This window comes from Geotrypetes seraphini, chromosome 8 (genome assembly GCF_902459505.1).
Source record: "Geotrypetes seraphini chromosome 8, aGeoSer1.1, whole genome shotgun sequence".
NCBI lineage: Eukaryota > Metazoa > Chordata > Amphibia > Gymnophiona > Dermophiidae > Geotrypetes > Geotrypetes seraphini.
Window position 1 is genome coordinate 24,389,356 of NC_047091.1, and position 23,266 is coordinate 24,412,621.

The 23,266-nt window shown below is 47.8% G+C and overlaps 2 protein-coding genes across 2 annotated transcripts in view; one reads left to right on the forward strand and one right to left on the reverse strand.

The window, feature by feature from the left end:
* LOC117365552 (collagen alpha-2(IX) chain-like) overlaps nucleotides 1–17,641 on the reverse strand; it is a 45,056-nt gene extending 27,415 nt beyond the window's left edge. Inside the window, exons 1-16 of the mRNA XM_033956044.1 lie at nucleotides 17,566–17,641; nucleotides 14,462–14,536; nucleotides 12,446–12,481; nucleotides 12,289–12,351; nucleotides 11,099–11,152; nucleotides 9,856–9,891; nucleotides 9,748–9,771; nucleotides 8,714–8,767; nucleotides 6,907–6,960; nucleotides 5,735–5,782; nucleotides 4,904–4,960; nucleotides 4,458–4,511; nucleotides 3,879–3,932; nucleotides 2,116–2,169; nucleotides 779–832; nucleotides 574–627 (exon numbers count right to left, since the gene is read on the reverse strand). Coding sequence (XP_033811935.1) covers nucleotides 574–627; nucleotides 779–832; nucleotides 2,116–2,169; nucleotides 3,879–3,932; nucleotides 4,458–4,511; nucleotides 4,904–4,960; nucleotides 5,735–5,782; nucleotides 6,907–6,960; nucleotides 8,714–8,767; nucleotides 9,748–9,771; nucleotides 9,856–9,891; nucleotides 11,099–11,152; nucleotides 12,289–12,351; nucleotides 12,446–12,481; nucleotides 14,462–14,536; nucleotides 17,566–17,634 — 840 coding nt within the window. The 5' untranslated portion in view covers nucleotides 17,635–17,641. The remainder of the gene's footprint in view (nucleotides 1–573; nucleotides 628–778; nucleotides 833–2,115; nucleotides 2,170–3,878; nucleotides 3,933–4,457; nucleotides 4,512–4,903; nucleotides 4,961–5,734; nucleotides 5,783–6,906; nucleotides 6,961–8,713; nucleotides 8,768–9,747; nucleotides 9,772–9,855; nucleotides 9,892–11,098; nucleotides 11,153–12,288; nucleotides 12,352–12,445; nucleotides 12,482–14,461; nucleotides 14,537–17,565) is intronic.
* A 1,973-nt stretch (nucleotides 17,642–19,614) lies between these two features.
* Nucleotides 19,615–23,266, forward strand: part of SMAP2 (small ArfGAP2) — a 29,294-nt gene continuing 25,642 nt past the window's right edge. The window contains exon 1 of the mRNA XM_033956683.1: nucleotides 19,615–19,881. Within this exon, the coding sequence (XP_033812574.1) occupies nucleotides 19,779–19,881 (103 nt within the window). The 5' untranslated portion in view covers nucleotides 19,615–19,778. The remainder of the gene's footprint in view (nucleotides 19,882–23,266) is intronic.

A 23,266-nucleotide genomic window follows, 5' to 3' on the forward strand; every position in this document is an offset into this window, starting at 1 on the left:
AACCTGAACTATTGGTTTGGTGGAGGGGGGATCTGAGGCTTTTTCCTACCTCATGGTAATTTTCAGGGAAGAAGTGTTTTGGGGTGCAGGCTGAGGGTTGCCCGTTTTTGTTCTCAGCAACATCTCGTATCTTCTCTGCGGTTCCCTTGGTTGTCTATGTTTATATGGTCACTGTGCTGTGAACTAGAGAATGACACGGTGACAGAATTCATCACCGTTCCAGTCCCCACGGATAACCGCGGTAAACAATCTTCATGTCATTCATTAAGGAGAGAGGGAAGAATCAGAGTATAAATGGCCACAACCACTGACTCGCAAGCTTTGCTTTGAAGAATGCTGGTGTAGAAGGACCGAGGTTGAAACAGACACAAAAAAATGACATGGGATTATTTCCCGCGGTTATCCGCGGGGACGGGGACGGTGATGAATTTTGTCACCGTGTCATTCTCTACTGTGAACCAGGTCGAGAGTGTAGTCTGAGAGTAGATTTGGTTATTCGAGTGGGCTTGTGTTGTATTAGCTAGGTTAAGAAATGCCGACACTTCTGAGACGTTTGCTGCAGAAATTACTTACAACTTCTCCCTTTGTCCCAGCTTCGCCGGGTGGCCCTCGGGGCCCTTCTTCACCCTGTATGAAGAAGAAGGAAGAGGAAGAGGAAGCATTCAGCGTGCCTGCTCATGCCTGTTGCAAGTCTCGGTTTCTCACTGTAAATAGCGTGTGTGGGATGGAGAACACGTTATAATTAGGAAGGGGTCAGCAGGGGCTGTCTGAACCTTACCAACTTTCCAGCTGCTCCGATCGATCCAACCATCCCCTTATAACCACTGGGACCCTAAAAAAGCAAAGGGGTAAAATTAAGACAGCGCCCCCCATCCCCTGTCTCCGCTGGGCCTTTCTCTCTGCTCCCTGCTTGCTACCACTCACGGTATAAAAAAACTAAACTTATACGGTTGTGTGTGTTTGATGTGTCGAACGGCGGTTTGATGGCTGTGAAGAACTAAGGCCGGTCTGTGTCCCGTATGGGACAGTTCAGTTTAGGATGGGCTGGGGAGGACTTCGATGGAAACGCCAGTAATTTGGGACACGAGGATGGTGTTAGGCAGACTTTGGTCTGTATCCTGCAAACGACAAGCTGGTTTGAATAGGCTGGAGTGAGCTTCGAAGGCAACTCCAATAGCTGGAACCTAAGGACAGTGCCAGGCGGACTTCTACAGTCAAAGAAAGACAATTTACTCATGAATTAATAAAGCGGCTGACGGTTGGGCAGACTGGATGGACCGTTCAGGTCTTTATCTGCTGTCATTTACTATGTTAAGAACCTAAGAATAGCCTCACTGGGTCAGACTAATGGTCCATCTAGCCCAGAAGCCCATCTTCATGGTGGCCAATCCAGGTCACTAGTACCTGGCCAAAACCCACAGTAGCAACGTTCCAGAATCCCAAAGAGTAACAAAGGACTCTAGAACCCCAAAGAATATCAAGATTCTATGCAGAATCCCCAAAGAGAAGCAACATTCCATGCTACTGATCCAGGGCAAGCAGTGCCCCCCCCCCCCCCATGGCTTTCTTAATAACAGACTATGGACTTTTCCTCCAGGAACTTGTCCAAACCTTTCTTAAAACCAGTTACGCTATCCGCTCTTACCACGATCTCTGGCAACGCGTTCCAGAGCTTAACTATTCTCTGAGTGAAAAAAAATTTCCTCCAATTGGTTTTAAAAGTATTTCCCTGTAACTTCATCGTCTCCTAGTCTTTGTCATTTTTGATGGAGCGAAAAATTGATCCACTTGTACCCATTCAACTCCACTCAGGATTTTGTAGACTTCAATCCTATCTCCCCTCAGCCGTCTCTTTTCCAAGCTGAAGAGCCCTAACCTCTTAAGTCTTTCCTTGGTCCCACCAACCATCTCCCTCCCTCTCTGAGCTCACCCACCCTCTTTAGTACCTCTCCGTTAAAATTACAACTGTCCTTTTTAACTGGACGTTATACCCGAGATCATATATCACATCCTCAGCTCTGCAGTGGCTGCAGAAAGACCAGCGCCTAACATGAAGTCTCTAGACACTGCTTCTGTTCGGATTCAAAGATGGGACATCTGCCCCTGAGTACTTACCATCTCTCCCTTTGGGCCTGCCATGCCAGGGTACCCCCTGAGACCCTGTGGACCCTGTCAGTGAGGAGGAAAAAAAACAGAGAAAGAAAGCCACAAGATGAATGGTAAATATTTTAGATTCTGCGTCCTGGCGTAGCCAAAAGGAAAACTGTTTTTTTCTAGACCTGGGACTATAAGAAACAACCCCCCCCCCCCAATATACCACATACATACATTGCAGGGAATAAAGACCACCCCCAGGTGCTTCTATTTCTTCTACCCCCTTATCACATGGTGCAGGACCTAAAGACATCTTTATATCACTTGATTCAGTAAATAAATACCATCCTTAGCTGTTTCTATCTGTTATATAGAGTAGCCCGAGACCCCTGTGTCGATGGGCGTAGAATAACACGGGGCTGGCTGGCCTGCGTGTTGCCCATCGGCCGGGGCGGTAGGAGGGGCGGTGATAGTGGAGGGGCGGTAGGATTGGCGGGGTTAGTGCAGGGGATTCAAATGGATTGGTGGAAACAGGAGCGCGCGGTGGGGGGGGGTGAGTGAATTTATAAAAGGGGAAAGTGTGGAGGACTCAACCGTCGTGGGTCCTCCTGAGCCGAATTTCCCTCCCACCCACCCCATATTTTCCGATAGTTGTGAGTAGCTCGGGGGCGGATCTCCCGAGCTACTGGGTCATTGGGGCTCATCCGGTGATGAGCGGTGGGCCGGCGGGGTGCCGTGCCTGGTGGGTCAGGTGACCTGATAATGGGGCATGAGGGCCATGCCACCCCTCTGACCCTTGCTGTGGTGGCAGGGTCGAGGGCACTGAAGTTTATGGGTAGCTCGGGAGGAGCTCTGGGAGTTTAGGTGAACTAATGTTATAATGTTATAATGTTATTATGTATATTGGAAATTATATTATGCTAATTGTTATGATTAATAAATTGAGCTGCGGTTAATTACCAACAATTGTTGTCTGAGTGTTATTGGAGTAATACATGGGGTATGGGGGTAAAGGGGGGGGGGGGAGTCAAGGAGTTGGGTTATAGGGCAACTGCGGACGTGTCCAGATCCCGCTGTTACTCACTCTATTACACGGTGCAGAGAATATTAAATTTAACATGGCTTTTCATATTGCTTTTACTGGACCACACTATCTCCAACCTGCTGATAACAACAAACGACCACAAATATTTTCGCAAAGAAATCAAAACCCGCCTATTCAAAAAATTTATACAGATGGCTTAACCCCAAACAGACCCCCCTCAACGCAATTCCCCCCCTCCTCCCCCCTTCACCAGTTCCCTTCTCTTTAGCATCAAGCATGTCAACTGCTTCCCTAACGGTATATATACTGGATCTGCTCTATTTCCTATTTGTACAGCATCTCGTAGCTCTTGAAATATACAGCTCCATTATTCTTGTAACTTCTCCTGGAAATGACCAGAATTCTCTCTGTAATTATCCTGGAAATGTCCAGTTGTCTCTTTTGTAATCCGCCCAGAACTGCAAGGTTGAGGCGGAATAGAAATCAGGAATGTAATGTAATGTAATAACAGTTCAAGGTGCTTTACACGCAGTTAAAACAAGAACAAAATTAACATGGATAAACCTGTCAACAGTTTCAAGAATCAGAATATAAGCTCCCCCCCCCTGCTCTTCCTAGCTCTATATGCCTGAATCATCTGATGAACACTGGATTTCATAAATGAAAAGTAAAATAAACTGGAGTTTTGGTGTCAATACCAAGAAAGCAGCAGGATAAAAATTAGAAGTGGATACGTTACCGGAGGACCGGGGAGGCCTTGTTCACCTGAAACGCCCACATCTCCCTTAGGTCCCTGGGGAGAAATGGAAAAGGGGAAGTGTGAGAGCTGAAACCACTTTTAGGCCGGGATGCTGGGTCCTTCAGGTTGGAGCAGGGTTACCAGATTTTACCCCCCTAGATTCTTGATATACCGCCCTTCAGTGGTTCAACTAAAGCGGTTTACATATTACACACAGCCACTTTCTCTGTCTCTCATGGTCTCACAATCTAAGCTTTTGTACCTGGGGCACTAGAAACTTAAGTGACCGCCAAAAAAAACACCTCACCACTGCTGAAAGAATATTTACACCAGTAATTTGTTTTCCTTCCACCATCGGCTTTTAGAGGTTTCTAGAAGGATAGGCTTCTATAGCAGAGTGAGGGAGCCTATGCTAAGGTCCCCCCAACCGACTGTGTTCCAGAGCATCCACTGGTCATCTCTGGGATATTCACCTCATTTCTCCAAACCATAGAGAGAGGCAAATATAGTTAAGGGCTGGGAGTTTCTTTAAGCCTCTCATGGTATAAATTTTGCCTTAGGGATACATGGCTTACTCACCACCTTCCCCAGTCTGCCAGGTTCACCAATAATTCCAGGACGACCTCTGTGCCCCTGAGAATAAAATAAGGCAGAAATCCAGTTAAAGCTGTTCTCTTCTACAAGCTCAGTCGGTGAGCACCTAATCTACTCTGCCGTGAAGCACATTGTGCCGGCAGACGCGTGATATCTGATGGGATCTAGCAATACAGAAAGGTGATATCTGATGGGATCATAGTGAATCTGATAGGGCCTAGCAGTTTACATAGGTGATATCTTAGGGATATGGCTGTCTACACAGGTGATATCTGATGAGGTCTGGCAGTAAATACAGGTAATATCTGATGGGTTCTGACAGTATAGAAGGTTGAGAGCTGATAAGATAGACGTTTGGCAACTCTGATTGTGGCTGGGTGATAATGGTATAAACCCCACTAGTTCCCAGAGCCGCTCAGCAAGTTTCTTACTTTCAGTCCCTGCAGCCCCTGGGGTCCCTTTGGTCCAGCAGGACAGTTTGTCGGGCACTAGAACAAAGAGATGACAAAAAAAAACACATTGAACCGAAGATGTTTAAGAATCCAATAAAATGACATTGAAATCCCTGGGCGTCAGCAGCTCTCCTGGTAATTAAGCATTTTCCCGCCAGCTGCTCAGAAGGAAGCCTTGCCGAATCAGCAGTTGCTATCTGTCCACACTCCCTGCTGAAAAGAAGCTCCAGAGAGCTCCCAGCACTGCAGCAAACGAGTCTTTGCTTCGGGCCTTGGGTAAAGGGGGCAGAGCTGTCTAAAAGTGGGCAGCCCATGGCAGAGACTCAACTTGGGATTTGTGTGCGACGTCCGTTGTGGCAGAGACTCCCCCACCCCAGGGTACCTGTAAGGCTCTGTTATCTTCAGCAGGGAATTGATAAACAAATAGGCCTGAACCAGTCAAGTGAGCCGATCAGTCCATAGGGTAAAGAACAGAGGGATCCGGGATTGGCATTATCCTAGTACAGCTCTGGATGCGCAGTTTTTTGCTACAGAGAAACTGATGGTACAGCCAGAGCTGTGCAGGGATAAGCCCAGGTGTGGCCATAGCCCTGACCCTTCCGAACCTTGCAATAGGTGACTGGAGCCATCCTAAGGATGTTTCTTGGTCAACATTTCTGGTGCCCACCGCTTGAACTGCGCTCTCTCACATTCAGTAAAAACAGAGGTCTGTATCCAGGCTTTAGGTCTCTAGGAATCGAGGTCTTAAAGGCCCAACAACTCCTGACTTTGTCAGCAGTGTCTTTAAAAAAAAATAAATGTAATGTTTACCAAGAAGTCTGCACTGCCTTCCAGGCCCTGGATATTTCCTGGTGGACCCTAAAGATAGAAATGAAGGGAGTCGGTTGGTTAGTTACAAGGTCACAGGGTATAATTAAAGCACACCAGGCCCCACACACCAAAATAATCAAAGACAAATCTTTGCACGGACTTAAATGGCGTGAACACAATGTTCTGCTCTGTGCTGTTAATACGTGCGAGGCACCAGGGATATGAAATCCACACCTGAGTTCCCTGCAGCCTAGCACTTCATAGATTGTACTGCAATCATTTGGCGAGAGTAGGCAGTCGCCTAGGGCATCAGATTCTGGGGGAAGGGGGGTGGGCAGCAAAGAGCAGCCACCCAAAATTGAAGAACCGTTAATGTGTATTTTTACCTACAGGAAGGGAGAGCGATTTCTAAAATCACTGGTTTACCCGACTGTTAGAAACAGTCCTCACGTTGGAGGAGGGGGCAAATTAAGAGCCCGACATTTGAGCTGAAGATTCGCCCAGGGCACCCAATTCTTTCCCACCGGCCTTGGCAGTCTCTTCCAGAGCTTCTTTCTTAGTTTAATCATTTATATTCTGTAAAGCTTACAATTCTATGCCGATTACAAATGATTCAGGTACTCCAGCATTTTTCCGTCTGTCCTGGTGGGCTCACAATCTATCTAATGTACCTGGGCCAATGGGGATTAAGTGACTTGCCCCGGGTCACAAGGAGCAGTGCGGGATTTGAACCCAGAACCTCAGGGTACCGAGGCTGTAGCTTTAACCACTGCACCACACACTCCCACTTCTCTGCTACAGCGCGCAATACGTCGCTGAGGACTGAGCTGATGTGCAGTGTCACTAGGGGGGGGCTCTGTGGTGCTGGGGGGGGGGGGGCGAGACTTTCTTACATCATCTGAATGTGCAGCAGAAGGTCTGGCCTCTCTCTAGGGGCGGCTGAGGCAGCAGGTGTGGTGCTTGCTTGTTTACCAGCTCTTTGTCAGGCTGCTCCTGCGTTTTCCCAGACAGAAAGCCGTCAGTGGGATCCAACAGGGAGGCAGAACGGCGACTGAGGGGCTTCTCTTTCTTCCCTTGGAGTTAACAACAGTAAAACCCTGCAGGATCCATGTCCAGCTGCTTAGATTAATAACAGCGAGACTCTCACGCCGTTTTCTCCGGAAGGTACTTACTGGTTTCCCTGGTAAGCCGGGTAGGCCTGCTTGGCCCACAGGTCCTCGGATCCCCTAAAATGAGTAATATATGAGGCTTAACAGCAGAACTATTACCGAAATAGACCATGAGATGAAGAGGACAAGCCTTAATGCACCTGCGTGTTTATTACACAACATCAACTCACAGTGCGTGTTGACAAAAAGCCAGACATCAGCGCTCGACCCCCCCCCCCTCCATCCTTAAAATGTGCGTTTCTCCATAGAGGGCAATGGCAGTAATTCACACAGACCGTCCCCCCCTTTCAGTGTAAATTCCTGCTTTCACTAGGGTGGGACACAGCAGAGAGAAGAGTCGGGGGCTGGCGGAAGATGGCTTATGCAAATGGCTGCTGCTGCCCCGAGCTGTCTACTGGGGGTGGGGGGGGGGTGTCAGAGACAAGGGAACAAGCCAGGTAAGTCTTCCTAGGCGCAAAGGGCTATGCAATGGCCACCTCTGTGCACCCTCCTCTCTGCCACACTTGTGCCCTCTCTTCTCCCTCGTACCTCTTTAAATCTTTGCCAGTGCGAGCAGTTTCTCCAGCCTGCTGCTCATGCCGGCGTTGGCTTCCCTCGGATGACCTGGAAGCGATTTCAGAGGGAAGCCAGGCTGGCGCGAGCAGGAAGACAGAGAAGTTGGTCATGCAGGCGAAGATTTAAAGAGAGGAGCGGAGGGGAGGGTTTGAGCCTGGCGTGGGGATGCGGAGAAATGCCGGCACCCCTACCAAGATAGCGCCCGGAGCGGTCCGCTCCCCCCCCCCTTGCCTCCACTGGGGCTATGTGCGGCTGGCCCTGCGTGATGTAGTCTATGTAATTCTTATGTAACTCTTACGACAACTCTTATATTATGTTACAATTCTTGTAACCTCCTGACAACTCTTTAAGTTATTATAAATATGTATTTTTACCCTAAATCTGTAATTGACGATGTACATCGCCTAGAACTTTGAATAGGCGATTAATCAAATCTTATAATAAACTTGGAAACTTATGTAATCCGCCTTGAACTGCAAGGTATTGGCGGAATAGAAATCACTAATGTAACATAGAAACATAGAAGATGACGGCAGATAAGGGCCATAGCCCATCAGGTCTGCCCACTCTACTGACCCACCCCCAAGTCTACTATCCTAGGGATCCCACTCCTGGTGTCAGGTTCCCTTGGCTTAACCCTCTAAGGGATCCCACATGGGCATCCCATTTGCTCTTAAATTCTTGCACGCTGTTTGCCTCGATCACCTCGTTCCAAGGATCAACCACTCTCTCGGTGAAGAAATATTTCCTGGTGTAATGTAAAGTCCTAACACACATGGTTTCTGGTTGCACAGAGACTTGAGCCCATGATTAACTTGTCTTTGTCAAACAAAAGGGCTGCCATTCTGGACCTCCACTACAGTCCCACAACACAGAGCTCTATCCCTTCATTTAGGATTTCCACTTGACATGTTAAATGCAATTGTTGCATGATTTTTGCTACAGGAACCTGCATTAGCTGTCATTTCTAGCAGTGGATTCTCCTCGGCCTTCATTGGTGGAGGAGGAGGATGAGGGGACGTCGGAAAACAAGGCAAAGACAAAACCATACATAGGTCTTCTTACGTCTTTTGCCAAACTAGAGCCCTGAGCCCAACCCATTCCTCTTCAGTTTCTCTGGACAACACAATAGCCAGGGTTAGCCACTGAGATGCGGGAAGCCCATTAATCTTTAGATTTGGTGATGACTGGGCTCGGCTAATATTGCCTTAGATCTGTTTTGTCTCCTCTTTGATGTGGAAAGGGGGTTTCTTACCTTAGGGCCCCTAACTCCAATTATCCCAGGCAGCCCTACAGGGCCAGGAGGACCCTTGCAAGAAAGAAAAAACAAACATATTCTCATGTCATTTAGCAAATATCCTCAAGGAGTTCTATTAAACACATCAATGGGTGACCAGTGATTGACCAGCACAGACAGACTGCTATCAGGAAACACCTCTGAAATGGGAAACTGCAAGTTATCCAGAAATATCTTGCTTCAAGTTTTCTTTAAAATTGGATATACAATGTCATAACTATTAAAAGCAACGGGGAAGACATTAAGACGCAAGTGACATATTGAGACAAAAGGATTGGGGAGAAGTACAATTTGTTATAGGAGAAAGAGACACAAATGGTCAGCACAGGAGGAGGGGGAGATGCTCCTCCTTCTTCCTAAGGTCTAGCGTCTACTTATTATAAGCTTCCTTAACCCTTTCAGGACCAAGGGACATATTTGTCCCATAACTTTAAAATCCTATAAATTTTGATTGGGATAGTCTACAGTTCTAAATTTGATATGTACGGATTCCATATGATACTGCCTTTATGTAAACAAACTGGTTCCGACATTCATTCATTAGCGTCGTTGCCAGATTGACGAGAAGATTCACTTGCCACACTGTCCATAAGCCAGAAGTGTGATTTTTTAAATAAAAATAATGATATTTCACAAAAAAAATCAATTTTTTGGCATCTGCAAGCCCTTTTTACCATAAAAATGTCGTCAAAACCACAAAAATTGGCCTACGATCCTTATGGTCCTGAAAGGGTTAAAAAGGAAGATCTTAAGGTTGGTTTTAAATCTGTCTAGAGGTACTTCTGCTCGGAGATGTGAGGGCATCAGTGAAACGCATCTGCTGTCGTCAGACCAAGCTGAGCCGCTTGGGACTTACGCATCGCAATCGGGACTTGGCTGCCACTAGAAACTCATAGATTCAGCATTTGGGCTCAGCGTGGTCAGGCGACACAGCCTGAGGGTGACCTTAACCCTGGGGAGGATCAATAAATAAAAATTCATTCATTACTCACGGGCTTTCCTGGCAGTCCAGGCCCCTAGAATGGAGATAGGCTGTGAGTTACAGAGCTGAGATGAAGAGCCATGATGGTTCTGAGCACGAAAGACACATTTCTACTTACAGGGGATCCAGAAGGTCCGGGCAGACCGGGCTGACCCTACAAGCAAAAGACCAAGAAAAAAAGTTCTTGAAGTCCAAAGAGCAGCTTCTTTGCTTCACTTTCCTTCCAGAGCTTTCCATCTCTAGTGTCCTAATCATCTCAGCAATTCTTTAACAGAATCTGCTGGAACCAGCACTGCAGCCGTCAATGGGTTTAACCAACAGACAAGCTCCTCCCTGAAAAAGTTCTGCTGGCCCAGATTCAAACGCAGTCCTGGGGTTCTGAAACCCCACCTTGATATTGAAAGTGATTTAACCGGGCAAGAGAGAACCCGCTGAGCAGTTAAATTAATTGTGCCAGCCTCGCTATTGATATTCAGCAACATTTGGTCAGACAATGAACTAAACAGTCCGCTTGGTGTCAGGATGGTCAGTGGGAGAAGCTGATAATCAGGCTGGCCTACCTTTAACCGCTGAGCTAACCAAGCACCAGTCTGAATATTGGACACAGCCTGGTTAACTTCCAGATAGCGGCCTAAGGATTCCTAGTCACCCCTCCTAATCTAATCTACTCCAATCCTTAGGTTTGTATACCGCATCATCTCCACGTTCGTAGAGCTCGACGCGGTTTACAGTAGGAGAAATAGGAAGGAACTACAACAGAGGGTTAGAGGTAGAAGTGTGAAGAAAATTTAGAGGACTTGGGATGCCAAGATATAAGAGTTTCCTTGATTCCTAAGTTGGAGGGAGACTTACATTTTTTGAGAAAAGCCAGGTTTTCAGATGTTTGCGGAAAACTTGGAGAGAGCTCACTCCCACTCCAGAGGCAAAAAGCCCCCAACCAGGCCCCCACTTTTGCTAGCCCTCGTTCTCAAAATTTTCAGGTTCTTCATTCATTATTTGTAGTATTTTTTAGTTAATCTTTTATAAACCACATAGAACTCAAAGATAATGCAGTTAAGAAATAGATTTGATATTTATGTCCTATGGGAAGGAGTAATGTCCACTTGTTCCTGCCCATCATGCCTCGGTCACAAAATGGCCCCCATGACCTCTAGCATCCTTACTTGCTAGTACCATTAGGCTGCCTCTAGAGGTCGCAGTTGTCATTTTGTGGCTAAAGCCATGACAGGCATGAGCAGGTGGACATCAGAGCAGGTGGTTAGCAAAGGTAGGGCTGGGGAAGCCTAGGTCATTTTATCATGAGTGACCAAGAGAGAGAGAGAGGAAGAGGACATAACTAAATCGAAAGCTGTTTTGCTTACTTTTGGTCCTGGTCGTCCAGCAGAACCGGGGTCTCCCTTTGTCCCAATCAAACCCTGTGGGGAACGACAAACATTACAGTTCATTACCCTCTACCATTGTTGTTTCTGAGCAAGTAAGAAAATACAGAGGATACTTTGCATAAATCCATTTCTTTCAGCTAGCACTGCAGGTGTTAGGAAGTGAGTTGCCTGCCATCTGAACTGCAGTATTTCAGCAGGACTTATTAGACTCAGCATAGTGCCCTCCAGTCTTCTGACCCCTAGTGGTAGTATCACGAGACTACAGCTAGAGTCTGCAGCAGTCATTTTAAACAGGAGCCAAGAGGGGCAAGGAGCGATGGGATTCACTCCTGCCCCAACCATCGCTAGAACCACAAGGCTTCAACGTAAGTCTGGGGAGCCTGCTACAACTTAGGGGGAGGCCCAGGATGGAGGCTGATAATTCAGTGCCACTACCCGCATAGCTAACCAGGCAAAGTTAGGAGTGCTTGAAGCATAGCCCCTGGCACAGAATACTTCCAGTTCCCGCATGACTCCTAGCTCTGCCCCTCACCTGCCCATTTCAACATGGCTGGTGAGTGCCGATATCTAGTAACACTAGCTAGTAAATATTGGCAACTAGGCAGGCACAAGGGATTTAAACCACAGGAGGCTCACCTGCCCCTTTAAACTGCTTTGGATATCAGCCCATATATTTTATTTAGCATCTATAGCCTACGTGGTTTACATTCAGGTACTCAAGCATTTTTCCCTGTCTGTCCAGGTGGGCTCACAATCTACCTAATGTACCTGGAGCAAATGGTGGATTAAGTGACTTGCCCAGGGTCACAAGGAGCAGCGTGGGATTAGAACCCACAACCTCAGGGTGCCGAGGCTGTAGCTCTAACCACTTATCCAAGTCCCAGAATGCTTCATGTGGATCAGGACCAGCAGCTATTGGCTATAAAGTCATTTGATTATTCTTCTATCATTAAAAGGTTGCACTATGTGCTCTGGTACCAGCCGAGGAATTTTAAAGCTGCCTAACAGTGTGGCATCTCTTGGTCCAGTGTAACCTGATCACAACAGGTGACAGTACACAGGCCAGGCTTCGGAAGCCCAGTCATTACTGGAACACGATGTCCAAGCAGGAGGGTGGCAAGAAGCTGGACTATAACCTTTTTTTGCAAAGCAGAGTGTTCATCTCTTACTTCCAATCCTGGCTTTCCGGGAGGTCCATTAGCACCTGGCTGGCCTGGCTCTCCTATCGCACCCTTTCAAGAGACATTTTAAAGAGAAACAGATATTAGAACCTTTGCAAACTTGGAAGGAAAGCTTCTGAAAGAGCAACCAAAACACAGTACTTACAGCAGGACCAGGAGGCCCGAGAGGACCTTTGTCACCCTGCAAAAGGAAACAGCCAAAAGTCATTCCATTATTAACCTCAGCTGAATCATTCATCCCGTTTGCTGAGCTCTGTCACTTCTGCTCTTGACTCAGATTCTGGGGTGTTGGAGATTTGGCGAGTGACATATTACACAGGGAGTTTACATTCCCGCAGGTACGCTCATTTTTAGAAGAAACCCCACTGGGGTCGTCCTTGAAAATAAAGGGGCTGACCATGGCTGGGGCATTTGCAAAAAAATTTCAAAAAGAAATCCCCTTGTCGTTCAGCTGTTTACCTGTGCATAAAACTTTGAAAGCTGCACTCCACTCCTCTCCAAGCCAGGGGAGATATGTTTTTACTGACAAATCCCCTGTAATGATATGTTTTGGTTTTGTGTCATTGTACGCTGATAATGAATTTTATTGTACATCGCTTCGAATTTTTAGATTAAGCAGTATAACAATTTTTTTAAATAAACCTTGTCTTTGTCTACTCCAGGGAATGAAAGCGTAGCTCTAGTCTAGAGCCCACTAGGTCTGGGAGAAAACTAGTCTTAGCTTGTGACCCCTTCAAAAGTACCACATGAAGAGACTGTAACATGACAGCATTAGACCCTACACAGCAAGACAGGCAGGGCCTGGGGTTAATATGGAAAGGGGGGCGATAGACAGTGTGGAGGTCAACACCACCTTCGGTTTTCCTCGTTTGCCCTAGTTGAGAGGGTCTGACTTTAAAGAGAAGGGACAAGCGGATGGAAAGGAGTTAGGAGAGTCAAAATAGTTATGCTGTGAGAGTTTTGCTCTCTTGTGCTCAGTGGGCTTAAATATTCCGCCAGCAGTGGCCACCGTTTTGCTCATCAGCTCTGGCTTTATTCCTGGATGCCAGGCCATGTCCACACAGCAGCACCGAATATCCAGGAAGATGTGGCCAGCAAACTCTTATGCGGTTAAGCCTCATTTTTATGCTGCTTATCCTAGGAATTAGCTGTGGATGTCCCCAAGCCATCTCAATAATGGCCTATGGACTTCTCTTTCAGGAAATTAGCCAAGCCTTTTTTAAACCCCGCTAAGCTAACTGAATATTAGCAATTAACCAACTAATATATTTTGTAATATTCACTGATCGAATACAAGTGCTGTTTAGGATATTAATTGTATGTATAATTCAAAGCACTTTGTCTTTGTTCTCAAATTAGGGTGGGTGGGACGGAGGGAGAGGGGGAAAATAGTTTGTAATATTCTTTAATCGATTGTAAGTGCTGTCTGTGATGTTTATGGTATAGATAATTTTATGCACTGTTCTCGAATTGAAAATTAATAAAGAATTTTTTTAAAAAGCAAGCAATGAACCAACTAAATGCCTCCCCCCTCCCCCCCCCCTCCCAAGTCGCTGGTTTCACTTTAGACATTAACCAGGCATTTTCAGTGGCACTATCCTGGATAAGCGATTTGAAAAGCCAGGAGCCGTTTCTGGCCATTTAAATTGCTTTGAATATTAACCACAAAGGGAGAGATGGGGGGGGGGGGTCTCTGATGTCATCAGATACTGCCACTGCCATTGGCCAAAGCCCACTATGGCTGAAGCGGCTGTGCATCCTCTCGGGTTTCTCATGCCAAGGCAAAATACACGTCAGAACTATTTCTTCTCATCTTAAAACTCCCCGCATAAGTGAAACTTTTCAGGGGTCACCGTCAAGGGGTCACTTCTCTTCCCTAAGCACGGGTACCAGCAGATTGTAACTACACTGAATTCTACAGCCCTGAGAGGGTTAAGGAGCCCTCTCTGAAGTATGTGATGCAGGCATTTCCTTCTATAAACACTGGAGGGCCAGAGGTGAAGCCTTGTAATACCACCAGCCCCTCCATGCTCTCTGATGGATACAGTGGAAGACTGAGATGCTGTTCCTGCCCTCCTGAGGGGCGGGCGCTGAGACAATGCCCCTCTTTGTCCATTACAAAGGCCTCTTCTCAGGTTCCTGAGCTGAGCTTTATACTCACATCGATGCCATCAGATCCTGGAACTCCAGCCGGACCTGGAGGACCAGGTGGTCCCGGTTCACCTGGTGGGCCACTCTAGTAAGAAAGGGGGGAAAAGACCACCAGAGTTACAAGTGAGGGAAACGGAACAGACGCAGCTCAGGAACTTTCTGCAGCTCAGGAAAAGTGAATTTTTCAGTTCCTTTTACCTAAAGAACGGAGCCGGGGCTTTGCACTCAGCATGATGGTCAGAGTCCCTGCTCCCTCTGGTTTTATTAAAAGGACTCTCAGGGAACCTTTGTCACCCCATAAACTCTGAAGCAGTGCAGGATGGGAGAAATTCCAATCTAGCTTTAAAGGTTAAAAGAAGGAACATTTAAAGTGGTTTATAGAAGCTGAGAGAAAAGCATCAGAAGACCCATTCCTTCTCCTCTCTTGTCTAGATACAGCCCCCTAGGCCGCCATTATCTTGCTTTAAGTCTGGATACAGGCCCTAGGCCCCCATTAACTCACTTTATGTCAAGATACAGCTCCCTAGACCCCCATTATCTCTTTTTAAGTCTAGATACAGCAACTAGGCCCCCATTATCTCGCTTTAAGTCTAGATACAGCAACTAGGCCCCCATTATCTCGCTTTAAGTCTAGATACAGGCCCTAGGCCCCCATTATCTCGCTTTAAGTCTAGATACAGCAACTAGGCCCCCATTACCTCGCTTTAAGTCTGGATACAGCAACTAGGCCCCCATTATCTCGCTTTAAGTCTGGATACAGGCCCTAGGCCCCCATTAACTCACTTTATGTCAAGATACAGCTCCCTAGACCCCCATTATCTCTTTTTAAGTCTAAATACAGCAACTAGGCCCCCATTATCTCGCTTTAAGTCTAGATACAGTAACTAGGCCCCCATTATCTCGCTTTAAGTCTGGATACAGCAACTAGGCCCCCATTATCTCGCTTTAAGTCTGGATACAGGCCCTAGGTCCCCATTATCTCGCTTTAAGTCTGGATACAGGCCCTAGGCCCCCATTATCTTGCTTTAAGTCTGGATACAGGACCTAGGCCCCCATTATCTCGCTTTAAGTCTAGATACAGCAACTAGGCCCCCATTATCTCGCTTTAAGTCTGGATACAGGCCCTAGGCTCCCATTATCTCGTTTTAAAGTCTAGATACAGCAACTAGGCCCCCATTATCTTGCTTTGTCTAAATACAGCAACTAGGCCCCCATTATCTCGCTTTAAGTCTAGATACAGCAACTAAGCCCCGATTATCTCGCTTTAAGTCTGGATACAGCCCCCTAAGCCCCCATTATCTCGCTTTAAGTCTGGATACAGTCCCCTAGACCCCCATTATCTCGCTTTAAGTCTGGATACAGCCCCTAGACCGTCAATATCTCTATTCTCCCTTCCTTTTCTCACCTCTGCTTATATTCAGATCTTGTTGAATATTTGCATCTAGTATATTCCCTGGAATACTAACACATACATCCAGTATTCTCTTCTGATCCTACTCTGGAGTCTGCGTCCTTTCTTCCTCCTCTTTCCAATCTTCTTAGAAAGATAAATGTCCAGAGGAAAGGCATACCTTCCGTCCCATAAGCTTTAGGGGTACTTTGGCATTTTGAATCCTAAAAGGGCGGAGTAGGCTCTTTCCCTTTGAGCATTTTAATGCAGCCCCTTCCACTGAATAAGCCCTCAACAGAGCACCAGGCCCAGGTCATCTATGAACTGTCTGGTGTTGATGGTAAATTCCTGCACCTGCTTCAAATGAGGTCAAGAGTGACCCAGGCACCTGACTCAGAGGGTCTGTGCATTTTCACAATGAAGATTCCTGGTTCCATAGATCAGCCAAGGCCAGAGATGCAGGAAAGGGGGAGTGTGAGGAGAGCCACTGTTACAGGATCCAAAAGCCAGCCAGGCTATGTGTCCCCCAGCCCAGGACTGTTGCTACAATGGCCCAACTAAAGCATGTGTGCAGGGAAGGGAGAGGCCCTCATTCTCCACAGCAAATTCTTTGAGGTGCAGCCTAGTGGTAGAGTTGCTGCCTTTGTACCCAAAGGTTATGGGATCAAATCCCAGCAATGCTCCTTGTGTCCCTGGGCAACTCATTTAATCCTCCATTGACCCAGGTACAAAATAAGCATAATACCTGTACATGCAGTGGTATAGTTAAAGGGGGGGGGTCTCTGTCCTGGGCACAGCCTTCCTAAGGGCACGGCACATCTCCTTGCGGCCTGTGTGCGCCCCTTGCCTTCCCCGTACCTTTTTTCACTTCCCCAGCACGAGGTTGCTGCCCACGTTGGCATCGGCGCTCTCTCTGACATCGCTTCCGGGACCCACGCCTAGGAAGTGAAGTCACAGGGCGAGCCGACACCGACGTGGGCATGCTTAAAAAGGTGCAGGGGAGGGGCACCCTCACTATGCCACTGCTTTGAAAGGGTTAACCCCAAAAAGGCAGCCTACAAGTCCTGACCCCAGATCTCAAAGAAAGCTAAGGAAAATCCAGCAGGAGAAATTAGAGACCCACCAGTCAAAAAGCAGGGTCTGTCTTAGCTGCCAGGGATTTTGTTTTCATCGAAGCATTTGCAAGACTTTAGTGGCTCATAAGAACTGTTTCTCTCAGCAGAAAGTTCCCGGAATAAAAGCAACCGTGCGACTACTCAGACTAATGCCAGATGTGTTTGTGGCAGCATTTCTATGGCTCACTCGCCCCTGTAATAGCGCCCGCCAACATGAGAGACGTTTGAGACTGTCCTGTACCCCAGATGAGACATCAGCAATCCTTGGCACACTTTTCCATTGCCAGCCCTCCCTCACACCTCCCGGTCTCCTAGGAGAGGCTTTGCAGCTTCATGCACACTCTTTCCCCAACATACAGAGATAGTCAGTGACAGCACAAGGCAGACATGCTCTAGTTAGGGCACACACCCCGTGACAGGGTGGTTGAACCCTGCAGTAAAATGAGTCATTTCTTAGAAAGCAAAATATAACAACAGCTAGAGTGATACCGTAGAGTTTCCATTCCCAACCAGACACTGCAACCTGCAGAGTAGTGTCCAGATATCGAAACATGTGATGAATTTGCCCACGAGACAGCAGCAGGAGAAAGAAAGAAGTTGCACACTTACAATCTGAGCCAGTGAGAGCCAAGCAACGTTTAGAAGGAGGACGCTGAGGGTGCTGGATGAGCGAGCCATGCTGAGGGTTTCTGACCAGCCAAGTGTCTGCTCTGCTGAGCCCTAGGCTGGTTAGCACGATAGACCCTGCCCCTCCAACACACGTAGACCCCCCAAATCCAATTCACTGCCAGACCTGTGCAGGAAGCAAATATAGCTCATGAATATGCAACAGCTCACTTTAGGACTGGGCTCAAAATGCAGGAAAGAGGACTGCACGAGTTATTCTGTAGCACAGCACCCTTCGTCACCTTACCTGCAGGCCCTGGGTTTTAATGACACAGTGCAGGTTACGTGCAAGCAGGGTCCTCCTACAGACAAGACACTGAGCCGCCCTGCAACCAGCATCACACCACTGGGTATGGTATTGCAGTATATAAAAATAAAGTTATTAGTATTACTACTTCTCACTTATATAGTGCTGAAAGGCATATGCAGCGCTGTACCATTTTCTCATTTATAGACAGTCCCTGCTCAAAAGAGCTTACAATTGAACTTGGACACACAGACATGACATATAGGGCTGGGGATGCAGATCCCAAGATGAGAGGTGTTAGGAGTCGAAAGCACTCTCAAAGAGGTGGACTGTTGGGCCTTGAACACTGCCAGAGATGGAGCCCACAGTAGGGATTCGGGTAGCTTGTTTCAAGCATACAGCACAGCGAAAAGAATGGAGTCTGGAGTTGGCAGAGGAAGGGCACAGATAGGAGGGACTTGCTAGCTGAGCGGAGTTCACAGGGTGGGGGGGGACACATAGGGGGAGATAAGTGAAGAGAGATAGTGAGGGGCTGCTGATATTGTCCAGTTTGTGCTGAGCATTGATATAATAGCATGCTTAATATGTAAATCAGGGCGAGAGCAAAGATTCTATTTCTAGCAGGCATGCATTAGGTTTCTAAGAAGGTGCTGTGGTTTTACACCCAGACATCAATGAGCAAGGGGACACAAGATAATTTTGGACAATGGCCTTAATAATTTAGGGCTCCTTTTACTAAAAGTAAAGGGTTCTAGTGCAGGCTGGCGAGGTAAGTCCTCAGAGTCAACTCTCCTAGGAGTACTGGAGAAACCTTTAATGCTGTTTAGTAAAACCCAGTGTTGGTTCGTTATGGAGATTGGGATACAACTGGGATGAGCTGAAATGTCTCATCATAGCACTATTGACAGATACAGAAATGAGGAGGGTGTGGAAGGGCTAGTGCTGGTTTGCATATGTTATGTCATCTGGGATTCCGAGTGGCACCATGCTTAAATAGGTTGAAGGCCACCTGCAGTACAATTTGAGAGATGGTACAAAACAAGAAGAAATATAGATATTGTAGTCATGATAACTGATATTGAGTATATTTAAGAAAATTGTTGTATTTTAATTATTTGTAATTCGCTGATTGTCCAGTCTTCTTCCTTGGAAACCGCCATAATCATTTGATTATGGCGGTATAGAAGAATCCAACAAAAAGAGAACAGGTCACATTTTATTTTTATAAATTCAAAAGAAATACAAGAGCACATGTATAAAGGATGCAGCCTAGGTCACTGAGGTAGCAAGGGCTCGTTTGCTGGGTTGAATATGATGACTCTATGCTTAGGTAGTGAACGTGATGGGTGGGTGGGCCGACTGGGTGGGCCCTGAGGTCTAGCTCTGCATTCATGTTCCCGGAGATCTGCTGCTGCTGCTCAACCTGTTGCCCTTCTCGGAAGCTTTCTTGGGCTCTATTTCTCTTTCTTATGCACCAACCAGGCAACCTAATGGCCTTATCAGGCCCCCAAGAGCCCGGTACTGCCATCGCTGCACGAAACGCCTTTGCTTAGACGAGCAGCCCACCAACACCTCCTGCTTTGCGCCGCTAGCCGTGTGTCGCCAGAGGGCGCTCTCGGACAGTAACGTACTGCCGCGTCACGGCGCAGGACGGAGCTGCTGGGCGCGCGGGCGGCCCGCCCACGTGACGCTTCCATTCATCCTTCCAGAGCCGGCCGGCGCCCCGCCTCCCTCGCCTCCGATTGGCCGGGCCCCGAGGGGCGGAGCTGCGGCGGCCCTGACGTCCCATCCCCGAGGGGCGGAGCCCCGGACGCGGAAACCGGCCGCCGCGCTGTCGCCCGAAGAGAAGCCGACGAGGGGGAGGCGACGGGACGGCGCACGACGACCACGGGCACGAGCACGCACAGCCATGACCGGCAAGTCGGTGCGGGACGTGGAACGTTACCAGGCGCTGCTCTCGAGCCTCCTGAGGAGAGACGACAACAAACACTGCGCCGACTGCAGAGCCAAGGGTAAGAGGCGGAGCGGAGCCACGGAACGGAGCCAGACTCCCAGCACCACCGGTACCCCACCCCAGTAACTCCCAGTAACTGACCCCAGTTCCAGACCCCACCGACTCCCAGTTCCCAACCCCCACCGGCCAAGGGTAAGAGGCGGAGCGGAGCCACGGAACGGAGCCAGACTCCCAGCACCACCGGTACCCCACCCCAGTAACTGACCCCAGTACCAGACCCCACCAGTTCCCAACCCCCACCGGCCAAGGGTAAGAGGCGGAGCGGAGCCACGGAACGGAGCCAGACTCCCAGCAACACTGGCACCCCACCCCAGTAACTCCCAGTACCAGACCCCACCGGCTCCCAGTTCCCAACCCCCACCGGTCAAGGGTAAGAGGCGGAGCGGAGCCACAGAACGGAGCCAGACTCCCAGCAACACCGGTACCCCACCCCAGTAACCCCAGTACCAAACCCCACTGGCTCCCAGTAACTCCAATGCCAGACCCCACCAACTCCCAGTAAGCCCAGTACCAGACCCCACCAGCTCCCAGTAACCCCAGTACCAGACCCCACCGGCTCCCAGTAAGCCCAGTAGCTGACCCCACTAACTCCCAGCAACCCCAGGCCCAACCCCACCAGCTCCCAGTAACTTCAGTACCCAACCCCAGTAGCCCCCAGTATTCAACCCACCTACTCCCATTACCCTCAATGTCCACCCCCAGGAGCCAGCACCTGACCACACCAACTCCTGTATTCAACCCCCAGGACCAACAGACCTTTTAACCACACTGGCCTCTGCACTCCCAGTCCCAGACCCCACTGGCTCCCTACAATCCCAGTACCCACCCCCACTAACTCCCAATACTCCTCAGCCCAAAGACTAAGGGACACTCAATGAAACTGCAGGGAAATACTTTTAAAACCAATAGGAGGAAATATTTTTTCACTCAGAGAATAGTTAAGCTCTGGAACGTGTTGCCAGAGGATATGGTAAGAGCGGATAGCGTAGCTGGTTTTAAGAAAGGTTTGTATAAATTCCTGGAAGAGCTGTCCATAGTCGTTATTAAGACTTGGGGGAAGCCTCTGCTTTCCCTGGATCGGCAGCATGGAATGTTGCCTCTCTTTGGGATTCTGGAATCTTGTTACTCTGAGATTCTGGAATGTTGCCACTCCTTGGGTTTTGGCTGGGTACTAGGGACCTGGATTGGCCACCGTGAGAACGGGCTATTGGACTTGATGGACCATTGGTCTGACCCAGGAAGGGCTGTTTCTATCTTATCGATATTACTTTCTTTTCTCACTAATGGCAGATACTGAGGTAAACATCTGATTTCTCTGGTCCTCCAGGAGAATCTTGAAATCCTGTAGGAAAGTTTGTCATCCCCCATCCTTATTCCAGAGGATGGCAAGGTCTGCAACCAGAAAAAAAAGTGGTTATTAAGGGCCATTTTATCGCACCTTAGTAAAAGGACCCCTAAATGTGTCAATAAAAAGAAACATCTTTAATGTGGCCTTGAATTTGTCAAGCGAGGTTTCCTGTCATCGTTTACATCCTGTTACACAAAATATGCTATTACGAATCTGGAATTTGGCATTGTGATGGAGAACATGGTGTTAATAAGAGTTCTAGGTATAGCAGAGATCTTGATCGACAGGTTTTGAAGATGTGTAATGGAATTTTGAAAGTCATCCTATGTAACAATTTCAATCGGGGAGTGATATGGCCAAAGGTTTTTTTTTCTCAAATTGCCTAATTTTGAATCATCTGTAGACATTGAAGATCTTTTTCACGGATACCCTGGTAGAAATGCAATAGTCGATGTGTGAGATTACTAATGAGTGCGTTAAGATGGTGAGTGTTGGTGGGTGGAGAACATAAGAATAGCCTTACTGCAGGGGTGTCAAAGTCCCGTCGGGTTTTCAGGATTTCCCCAATGAATATGCATGAGATCTATTTGCATGCACTGCTTTCAGCTTTCATTTTATGCTAATAGATCTCATGCATATTCATTGGGGAAATCCTGAAACCCCAACGGGATTGCGGCCCTCTAGGAGGGGACACCCCTGGCTACTGGGTCAGACCTGTGGTCCATCTAGCCTAGTAGCCCGTCTTCATGTTGGCCAATCCAGGTCACTAATACCTGGCAAAAACCCAGATAGTAGCAATATTCCATTTTAGTGATCCAGGTAAGATCGAATGAATCATTGCACGGCTGTTAATCTAGGACCTTGTTGGCCTTCACCCCAGTCCTGGAAGGCCACCAGTGGGTCATGCTTTCAGTTTATCCCTAATGAAAGATTTGCACATCTACTACTGTACTGCTACTGTATTTGGGTATTCTGAAAACCTGACCCATTGGTGGTGCTCGAGGACTGGGAGTGAAGGCCACTGGTCTACAATCAACTTTCCCTTTAAAGAGGCGAATAAGAAATGGTCCTGAAATAACGGCCAGCCCAATCTGTCGATGTGGTCTTAACTCGAGTTTTTGTAACTGCTTCCTCGACTGCAAAAGGCTGTTTGCACGGCTGCAGCTTCCTGCGCTCAGACACGTGGGATTGTCTGGTTGTGTGAGTGAGAAGCATCAAAGAAAGGCAAGAGTAGCTTTGTGACCTACTTTCGAGGAGCAAAGCAGGTGATTCTCCTGGTGAGAAATCATGGCTGCACTGGCTGAGTACTCGAGCATCGAGAGTTAGAACCTGCAGAGAACTGAAGTGCTGTAATCATGACACCTCAGGGCGATCTCATGTTAATACAGCAGTGCCAAGGACCAGCGTCCTTTAGAGCTGGGGGATGCGATGATGCGTAACCAGCAGATACATTTTCTTACATGTGTCTGAAAGCACATCCTTAATGATCACTTCTGTATAACAAATTGTCCATTTCCGTCTCAATTTGTTTTTAAAGCAAAAGATTACAAAATGTTGTTTGTTTAATTTTTAAAATAAAGTAAGGCTGTCGTCACTAATGCAAACAAAGAATTACCTTCCTAGGCCACCTGCCTAACCCCCCATGCTGTGTCTACTGAATACTAAAGTTTTTCAGGGCAGGAAAAGATCGTCAGTCTCTCTGGCCCAGCAGGGGCTTCAAAATGCACCATTGTTAATTTTTTACGGGCCAGGCCCTCACTATTTGTAATTGCGGCAACGGAAGAGAAACTGATACTGCAAGAGGGTCTGGGTGGATCAGGGCCCAGGAGGAGTTTGAATAAAAACTCGGTGAATTGATCTAGTGAACTCTCTGCCCAGGTGAGGGCTCACTTGGAATACTAGGAGAGAGATTGGTTCGAGGTGATCCAGAAGCAGATGACCAAAAGAGTGCAAGGTTTGTATCAAAATCTTCGTGACTGAAAAATCACAAAATGTGTATCCCAAAGGAGAGGAGACAGGAGGCCTGTGGAAGGTA